The sequence below is a fragment of the Euphorbia lathyris genome, chromosome 5 (genome assembly GCF_963576675.1).
Source record: "Euphorbia lathyris chromosome 5, ddEupLath1.1, whole genome shotgun sequence".
In the NCBI taxonomy this organism is placed as follows: domain Eukaryota; kingdom Viridiplantae; phylum Streptophyta; class Magnoliopsida; order Malpighiales; family Euphorbiaceae; genus Euphorbia; species Euphorbia lathyris.
Genome location: NC_088914.1, coordinates 55,627,090 through 55,637,152, shown reverse-complemented (window position 1 = coordinate 55,637,152; position 10,063 = coordinate 55,627,090). Strand labels below are relative to the sequence as shown.

Sequence of the window (10,063 nt, the reverse complement as noted above, 5' to 3'; positions counted from 1 at the left end):
GTGGATAGGACAGAGTGGAGGGAGAGAATTTGTGTCGCTGACACAATTTGGTTTCACTGTTTTATATGATGGTGCATGTTAGCTGACCCAAATCATTTCGGACTAAGGCTTTGTTGTTGTTGTATGTGATTTTTTTTTAAAAGGTCAATTTTCAAATAAAATTAAAATTAAAATCAAAATCAAAATCAAAGCGGGAATAAAAAAAGAAACATAAGTAACAATAGGAATTATTTTAAAAATGGTGAACTGTTGACTATCATGCGTGGGTAGACTAGTAAAAATAAAAGTGGTTGACTGAATCCGAGCTGGCATGGAAAAGGGTCCCATTTAGCAACACCTATTTGACTCTATAAAAGGAAAATTAAAGCTTTTTACTTTGTTAAATTTATTTTTTATTTTTATTGTTTTGCTGAGAAATTGTTTAAACTAATTTGGAAATGTGTAATTACATATATAGGGGTGTTAAGGAGTCTTGCTAGTTCCTAAACTATCCCAATTTGGTAGATAGAGCTCGATTCGAGTTCGGAATCAGCTCGAGCATTAATTAATCTAAACTTGAACTTTTTTATGTCGACTCGAAAACTTGTGAACAGTCTCAATTATTTTTTAATTACTATATATATTTAATATATAATTTATTATTTTAATTTTTTCATTAATTATTATTAGCTTTTCATCGCAATTCACATAAGATTTAACCCATTAGAAAAATGATAAAAAAAACTTTGACTTTTGAATCTTTAACTAGAAAAATATAAAAACAAAATTCATTACAAATTTTATATATTTTATTGTTTTAAATTTGTGTTTGTTTGTATTTTTCGAGCACAAGTAGTATTACTATTATTGAATCTCGGTCATAACATGTTATTTTTTTTAATATTTTAAACTCATGTGAAGTATATTATAAGAATTTTTTACACTACTTATTATACGTATTATGTATGTATGATGCATTTAGTTAAAACTCATTAAAATTTTGACTCGATTAGATTCGTTCAAAGCTCAACTCAATCAAAAAAAAAATGTTTGAAAAGATTAAATTTAAAATATTAACGAGCCAATACTAAATCTACCAAGGTTCTGGCTTGGCTCTACTGTACCCTAATTATATATTTTGTGGCCTTAGCAAAAGGGAGTTTAGTCTTGTATTGTGTGTGGGGCTTTTGGGTTCGGTATGAGTGGTTTTTTTGAGTGGGACCCGAAACACAGAGCCAACTCACTGCACTAGTGCACGCCACCTTTCTCTCTCTCTCTAAATAAAGCTAAAGCTAAACCAAAAACCATAATTAATGGTTATACATTTTGCATTTGTTTTTCTGTTAGAAAAACAACAAAACAAATTAAAACCCATTTTTTATAAAAATAAAATAAAAATAAAGTTAGGCATTTAGACAACATTTTGAAGAATCTTAACCCTTCTCACTTCTCATAATCCCATCTGCTTTGCACTTTTTTGACATTAGACTTTCTTACCCATTTGGTTTTATGCTCTTAATTATGCCTTCTTCGCTGGGATTTATCACTCAACTTTTCCCTTCTGCTTGAATGAGCTGCCGAGATAGGGCTTTTTCTGATGTGGGTTTGTATGGGTCATAAATTTGTCGGCCTCCATGGACAGACATATTGGATTTTGGGTTCTGGTTTGGATCATCTTCGTTGTGCCTCCTTTTTCAAGGATCTCTGCAAATATGGAAGGTTCTTACTGATTTTTCATTTTTTAATTTCTGGGTTTTCCCCCTTTTAGTCTAGTGTCTATACTTTTGAATTTTGTTTTTTAGCTTCCATGATGTTGACTGATATATTGGGTAATGTTTGAACCTAATGGCTTGGGTGAACTGCAATGTTGTATTCACTTGTCTTGTTTTTCTAACTTTGAGTGAATTTGTTGTTATTGTTTTGCAATAGAAGAATCTACTGTACCTTTATCTACATATATAAATATTTTGTGACAATGACTGCTATATATGTGATTAGATTAGCTTCTTGCATTAATATATCAATTTGTTACTAATAAAACTGTCATTTTCCAACCATAGCAATATATATATATATATATATATATTTTTTTTTTTTTTTCTTTTGTTTCAACTTTGGTTTTGACACATTCAAGCACCAGGCCATACAGAGAAAATAAGTCAACTTCTGAATGTATAACCATCTTTTTGAGAACGTTGGTAAGCCCTAATGCAATGTTACTGAATCTATGCTGCATTTGATTCCAATACTTTCCATTATAGTTCCAGAACAACAGACTTGTGTTTTTCTAGAGTATTGGTAATATCAGTGAATTATTCCTGCAAAGTTATAACAACATTTAGTTTTTCTTGAAGCTTAGTGCTCCGTGTAAGTGATTCTATGATAGAGATGGTATAGAGAGATTAATTGGAGAAGGGGATAAAAGAGGACATGTGGGTAGCTAGCTGGAGTCTGTAATATCAGGGGATTGATGTGAGTGCATGTGTGGGGTTATATACAATGGTTTAATTGATAGAAAATGAGAATAAAACTTATATCGATGGACTCCTAGACCTCTAGGATCTGGAACTCATACAAAGACAAGATTAATGGAGGAAAAAGTAATTAATCAGTAATAAGGAGATGTTAAAGAAAATGAGTGAAGAACAATACCCTTTGCTCCCACAGGGCTGTGCCCCTCCTTTGTGCAAACCACATCTATTTATAAACCTTCACCTCCACTTCCACCAATCCCTTGATATGACTCCAGCTCCTAATCCACGAGTCTCCATTTATTCCTTTTCTTTGCTTAATCCCTCTATACCATGCTCTATCATTCTATCATAAGAAATTATTTGAATTGAGTAGTTTTGGTAGCGGAAGTTGTACTTTACTCTAATTTACTAGACTACAAGTAGTGTAGCATCTTCAATGTTATTCTTAAATCCCATAACAAGTCTGCACTTCTATTTTTCTTTAGTTAATTTACATGTATCTACTTCAATTGATGATGTTTTCATCTCAATGCAGGTGATGCTTTGCACAACCTTCGTACAAATTTACGTGATCCTAATAATGTATTGCAGAGCTGGGATCCTACCCTTGTTAACCCCTGTACATGGTTTCATGTTACTTGTAACAATGAAAATAGTGTTATTAGAGTGTAAGCAACCTGGTACATTATGCATCTGTTCAAATATTTGACACAGTTCGCAGTCTTCCTTCAAGTATACTAAACTTTGATTTTGTTTTCTATATCATGCAGTGACCTTGGAAATGCAGCACTATCTGGTCAATTGGTCCCACAACTTGGTCAGCTTAAGAATTTACAGTATTTGTAAGTTATGTCTAACTATTTCTTTAACTGTTCATTTGCAAATTAATATCATGCCTTAGAATTCTTGAATTTTGCTCTCTCATTTTTCTTGCATATTGCATCAATTACACTGTGGATCATTTGTGTTCTTCATCAATCTGCTGATGTTTTCTTTGTTCTTTTCCTTATTATATTCTTAATAATCAAATCAGTGAATCTTATTCTTGTTAGATTATTGTCAATAGTAACTAGTACTCAAACATTTTGAAGTATTTGAATTGTTAGTGCATGGCAATATGCCAGTTTCTTTGTTATTAAGAAGAATGATTTTTCCCCATTTTAAAGGAATAAAAGGGGAAACAGAATGGTAAAATATTGTCATTGAAAATTTTACTTCCAAGTACGAAATAAAGTGTATGCTATTAATGTACAGTTTTGCACATAATTTGCAAAATACAGCTCTTGCTGCCTAAAGCTAATTAACTACAAATGAATTGTTCAAGGTTGTTATGCATCCAAAGTAAATTGGTCCTCCAAATAGGAGGCAACCTACGGACTCTGAGGATGGTGATTACATCTTATAATCCATATATTATATCTTCGGTACATTCTCAGATGTGCAACAGTAGAACTCTGTGCAATAAAATTTTGATGACTTAACTATCAAACTCAGTGAAGAAGAAAATTTATCAACTAGTGCATTCATTGAGATTTTCTCATGATGACAGGCTATAATGGTGATCACCTGGTTAGTGACTTACCAAATGGATTTGGTCAATCACCGTTAGGCCTAGGCTTGTTAGGACCCTACCTTAGGATGGTTTTAATCTCCACACTAGGATTCTAATAAGTCTAGATCTAACGGTGACGGACCAAACTGACCAGGTGAACACCACTCGATAGGCTATAATTATTCCTCTGAGAAATTTGGATAGTTAGTCATTATTGAATGGGATTTCTATCCTTGTTGGATGATTGTTCCAAAAATTTGTTGGCTGCTCTCGTTCGAGCTAAGGAACAAGTATATAATATTAATTTAGATTTTAATCTACAAAACTTATGGCGCTGCTTTCTGTACAGTGCTGAAAATTAAGCTTTTCATTTTGGTCTGTGTTGTGATTTCTTCTAATCTTTAACTAGTCCAGTCAAATACTAAAGCCGTGGTGGTGGTTCCAAGTGTACAAACACGCAGATACAAATGATGCTCTCCATGGTTTTACTTGCCAGTCAATTTTGTTTCCGAATTAATAAAGAAAGCAACATTATTATTTGCTTTATTTGCGTTTATATTCTTCACACCATTTTATTGATTCATGACAAAGATTATTGGCATCTACTTTGTTGTTTTATTTTATTTATTGCCTTATGACAGGGAACTCTATGGAAACAACATAAGTGGACCAATTCCTGGTGATCTTGGTAACCTAACAAATTTGGTGAGCTTGGATCTATACTTGAACAGTTTCACTGGTCCTATTCCAGAATCATTGGGCAAACTGACGAAACTACGTTTCCTGTATGAATATCTATCCTTTACCTTGTACTTCATTTCTTTTAGAATTTGTTTCATTTTGCTTCCATATTCATTACCTATCTATAAAAATAAATAACTTTTTGGAAAGCTTAACTGTCTTAAGCTACAACACAATACTCATGTAGAACTTTACGCAAAAGCATCAACCTGATGTCCTGAGCTTTTATTTGCTTATTTGTGTACTATAGGGTTTACCATTTCATTCTTCATTGAAGGTGGATTTCTATGATGAACCAACATTGAACTTATTAGTTGTTGTTGGCTAACATATTCTAAAATGAAAAGTCATGTTTCTAGTATGGCATAGCACTGCTAAATGACATGGTGATATGCATAGATGCAGATTGCTTGCAGGCTGCAAGCCTGCAACTAGTAGGCAAGACAGAAATAAATAGTTGATGGCAATGGAACCATACAAATCATATTATACGTTCTTTATTTCTGGCAAAGGAACTTTTTTCCTAATTGTTACAGCGGTCAATTATTATGCTTTATTGAACCTCATTTGACTCAAACTTGTGCTTGTCTTAAGCTCTGCTGATTCCAGAACATTGTACAATTATACATGGCATTGATTGTAATGGAACTTAACATTATTATTTTTTTATATGTCTATGTAAGGATAGTCGTCTTAACAACAACAGCCTGTCAGGTTCAATTCCCATGTCATTGATTAATATTACTGCCTTACAAGTCCTGTAAGTACTTTGTTCTTGATACTCTTCATCCATCAGTTTTCTCTTGGTTAGAGTGGTGTAATATTGACATTTTATAATGTTGGTTGTAGTGACTTATCAAACAATCGCCTATCAGGACCTGTGCCTGACAACGGTTCTTTTTCACTGTTTACCCCCATCAGGTTTTCTCACTTGCAACTAAAAGTTTTTCCTTTTTCCTTTTTTTTGGCTGTATGGATCAATATTTATATGTTGTTTGACTTTTACAGCTTTGCAAATAACTTGGATCTATGTGGACCAGTTACTGGAAAGCCTTGTCCTGGATCTCCTCCATTTGCACCACCACCACCATTTGTTCCAACTACCACTGCTCCTTATCCTGGTAAATTCTCTTACACTGATATTTTAAGGGAGAGAGCTAGCTTTATCGCTGTAATATAGAATTGATTCATTAAATCTGTGGCATAACTTTAAATTTTATAAGGACCCAGTATCCAATATCTAATGATACCAATAATTGATAACATTCTAATTCACGTTTCTACTGCTAGCTAGCTCTATGTTACTAAATAGTACATGACTAGGAAGTTCGTCTTTTCCTAGTAAGGCCACTAATTGCTTGATTGGGAAGGGAATTCTTTTGAATAGTAGTTTGTTTGCCGTTGGTTGAAATTTTGAAACTTGTGAGATCAGTTTTAATGTATACTTATGAAAGGACTCAATTATATTACTATTTCAGCTGTAAGTAGTCCCACTGGAGCTATTGCTGGGGGAGTGGCTGCTGGCACTGCTTTACTGTTTGCTGCCCCTGCTATTTGGTTTGCATATTGGAAGCGGAGGAAGCCACCTGAACTTTTCTTTGATGTACCTGGTTTGTATTTCGCTTTCACATTCAAAATACCTTAACTTGATAGCTACAGAATATGTTTTTCACTTTTTACATGTTCAGGTGAGGAAGATCCGGAGGTCCACTTAGGACAGCTCAAAAGGTTTTCTTTGCGAGAACTGCAAGTTGCAACAGATAGTTTTAGCAACAAGAACATCCTGGGCAGGGGAGGATTTGGGAAGGTGTATAAAGGACGGTTGGCTGATGGCACTTTGGTGGCAGTAAAAAGACTTAAAGAAGAGAGGACACCAGGAGGAGAATTACAGTTTCAAACAGAAGTAGAAATGATCAGCATGGCTGTGCATCGGAATCTGCTAAGACTGCGTGGTTTTTGCATGACACCAACTGAACGGCTGCTTGTGTATCCATACATGGCTAATGGAAGTGTTGCATCATGTCTAAGAGGTAATGCATCTTTGCTTTCTCTTGATTTAGCTGAACTTGTGTTGCGTGCCTTACGCGGGTTCTTTATCAAACTAGGAAAGTCAACATGTTGGGGTGATACTGCTTATCTTTTCTCAAACAAATACTTAGTTAAAAGTATGAATTATAAAGAATTAGGCTATCATGGTCAAATACTCGAAAAAAACATCCATTCTTTTGACAATTCGGGCCAGAAAGAAGTTCTCCAAAGTTGACTGTGTTTCAAATGAAGATGTTGTTAAAGCATGAAAGTCTATCATGATTTTTTTAACATTAGCTTGCAAGAAAAAGGATATACATAGTGTAACTGCTGTGCGGCAAAGCGTAAACAGGGTGAAATGATCGTATTTTCAGTTTGTTTGCCTCAGATTTCTAGGCAATAGCCATCTGTACCTGGACAGCATTGTCAAAATTGTATTAGATTTTTAACTTGGAGTGGTATATTCTGGCTTTGGTCTATTCTAGTGTTCCATTGTGGTATATATGTTGTATTTACTTTCAAAGTTTATATATCTTAGGCATGTTAATACAATATAGTCATATGTTCATTTGTTATAACTATTTTAGTCTTTGTAGATACAACTGAGCAAAATTATTAAATATATTTCAAAATGAATGCATGCTATATTTAATCGAAGTTTCTATTTTAATAATTGATTATAATTGTTATGTTTCACAAAACAAGCTTCAAAATTTAAGAAAATGTGGTAATATGACTTGGCTGGAATGACTAGAGGGACATTATGGGTTCATCTCGGCTGAAAGCCTGAAATATAACAATGATTGAGCGAGTAAAATGAAGAGTTTGTTGTTTGAGATTTTAGTTTGAATTGAATATGTGCGTGTTTCAGGAAGAATGGATGAAATTGATACCTATGAAAAGAAGAGCTGTTAAGGCAATAATTGGCTGAAAACTGATAAATTACCCTGGTCTCAGATTGAAGGTTTAGGTAACATTTTTTAGGCTTCTAGGTATATTACACCTGGATACATTTGACTCAAATGGAATGAGTTTGCTTGAGTTAATGATCAACAGCTTTCAGTTTGCTTTTAAAATCTTTCTGGTGGTTTTAGTTACATTTTAATAGTATTATGATTTGACAACATAAACAATTCATTGCTATGTGCAACTTTTTATTATTCTTGTAGAACGTCCACCTTCAGAAGCCCCCCTTGATTGGCCAACGAGGAAGAGAATAGCATTGGGGTCTGCCAGGGGCCTTTCTTACTTGCATGATCATTGTGATCCGAAGATTATTCATCGTGATGTGAAGGCTGCAAATATATTATTGGATGAGGAGTTTGAGGCTGTTGTTGGTGATTTTGGGCTGGCTAAACTAATGGACTATAAAGATACTCATGTTACTACTGCTGTACGAGGAACCATTGGGCATATAGCCCCAGAGTATCTCTCTACAGGAAAGTCATCAGAGAAGACTGATGTCTTTGGTTATGGAATCATGCTTTTGGAGCTAATAACTGGGCAGAGAGCATTTGATCTTGCAAGGCTTGCAAATGATGATGACGTTATGCTGCTTGATTGGGTAATGCCCTCATACCAACTTTCTTGTGCGTTTTTTTTGCTTTCTTTTTTTTCTCTTGTTATTCGTATGGAGTATCTGATCTTGGATGATACTAATCTGATTGGTATTTTTGTAGATAATTTGTGTTTATCTTGCTTTTGTTTCTGCCAATTGCTCTCATACTAATATCTTTACTTTCTGATCTTTTCTTTGTACCAATAATACATGATAACTTGTTTCATACCTTAGTTATTTTTGTTTCATTCGTGCTTCTTTATGTTCTTTGATTGGACCAATATCTCTTTATGTGATCAGAAATTTTTAATATTTATTGAAACCTAAGAAGCAAAAGCTTTTTCGATCAAGTAAGCAAGTTTTAATTTATAATATTTTTGCCAATTTTGATGTGAGTAACAAGTAAGCAAGTTTTGCAGGTGAAAGCGCTTCTGAAAGAGAAGAAGCTAGAAATGCTGGTTGATCCAGACCTGCAGACGAATTATGTTGACACAGAAGTAGAACAACTGATTCAAGTAGCATTGCTGTGCACGCAAAGCTCTCCAATGGAGCGGCCTAAGATGTCGGAGGTAGTGAGAATGCTTGAAGGTGATGGACTGGCAGAAAGATGGGAGGAGTGGCAAAAGGTAGAGGTGGTACGGCAAGAGGTTGATTTGGCTCCATCCCGGAGTTCGGAATGGATCCTTGACTCCACTGAGAACCTCCATGCTGTAGAATTGTCTGGTCCAAGATGACAGAAAGAAAGACATATTCCCTTTTCTTTTAGCAGATAAGAAAATCTTTGATTTACTATTTTTTTTTATCTTTTTTCACTTTTGGTCTCCACAGAAGCATTTGTAGTCCCTGTTGGAGATTTAACTTACAGTTTGTGCATATTAATTAATGTAATCGGGTCATACTATTTGTTAAATTTGTAAAATAGATATTCAGATTTGAACACCAAAAATTTGTACAACTGTTTGTAAACACTATCTATCTATCATATCCCGTTTTCCATATCTTGTTCTTTGTGTGTACTAGTGTTAGCTAAGTACATATACGCATGCCTTATACATATATAGGCGGGCGTTATGTAGAAGGCGACCGCCTTGCCACCGCATGCGAGAGCCGGTTGGTGCATTGACGCGGCCGCCTTTTGCACTTCAGCACCAATCAGTAGGATCCCCTTTTCTATGGCTACTTAAAGGCCTTAATGGGCTTTGGGCTTCTAGGCGTTCCTATAAAGACAAATTAATTTAATACATGAAAGTTTTAATTGATAGAATATATATTGCGTTTGCGGCTGCTCAAATATACATGAAAGCTTTAATTGATAAAATATATATTCTTCATTCATCCCTTTAATTAACATATTTTCATAAGAAGTATATTTTGTATGTCATAATAATTCTTTCATTAGTATTTATATTTATCTAATCCTATTTCTTTCAAATGATCTTCACTAACATTAATTTTGTAATCATTTTCTGGATATAACCTTGTATATTATAATTTCACAAAATTAAAATTCATTTGGTAGAAATTAAGAAAATATTTAAATTAAAAAAAAAATCAATTGAAAATGCAACAATTCAGTATGCTTTAAAATAGGATAATATTTGACAACATTCGGATGTCCCTTCAGTTAGCCAAGCAACTACATTAAGATCAAATGAAAACTTAATTAAAAAAATAGCTTAGAATAATTGAAGATTGAAACTAATTAAGATTTTTTTTTCATCTCTTATGTTG

At 33.9% G+C, this 10,063-nt stretch overlaps 1 protein-coding gene across 1 annotated transcript; it reads left to right on the top strand.

The window, feature by feature from the left end:
• The first annotated feature begins 1,335 nt into the window (after nt 1-1,335).
• On the top strand, nt 1,336-9,330 carry LOC136229173 (somatic embryogenesis receptor kinase 2-like). Its single transcript, XM_066017764.1, has 11 exons — nt 1,336-1,698; nt 2,989-3,121; nt 3,224-3,295; nt 4,647-4,790; nt 5,435-5,506; nt 5,596-5,667; nt 5,755-5,867; nt 6,225-6,356; nt 6,435-6,776; nt 7,944-8,338; nt 8,752-9,330. Exons 1-11 carry the CDS (start codon nt 1,614-1,616, stop codon nt 9,064-9,066), a joined length of 1,875 nt encoding a protein of 624 aa, XP_065873836.1. The 5' UTR covers nt 1,336-1,613; the 3' UTR covers nt 9,067-9,330.
• The last annotated feature ends 733 nt before the right edge of the window (nt 9,331-10,063 follow it).

Excerpts from the sequence above, each read along its gene's own strand:
- LOC136229173 (XM_066017764.1), top strand. The coding sequence starts at position 1,614 with ATGGACAGACATATTGGATTTTGGGTTCTGGTTTGGATCATCTTCGTT. Across the intron at positions 1,699-2,988 it reads GATCTCTGCAAATATGGAAG|GTGATGCTTTGCACAACCTT; the intron begins GTTCTTACTGAT and ends ATCTCAATGCAG. Across the intron at positions 5,507-5,595 it reads ATTACTGCCTTACAAGTCCT|TGACTTATCAAACAATCGCC; the intron begins GTAAGTACTTTG and ends TGTTGGTTGTAG.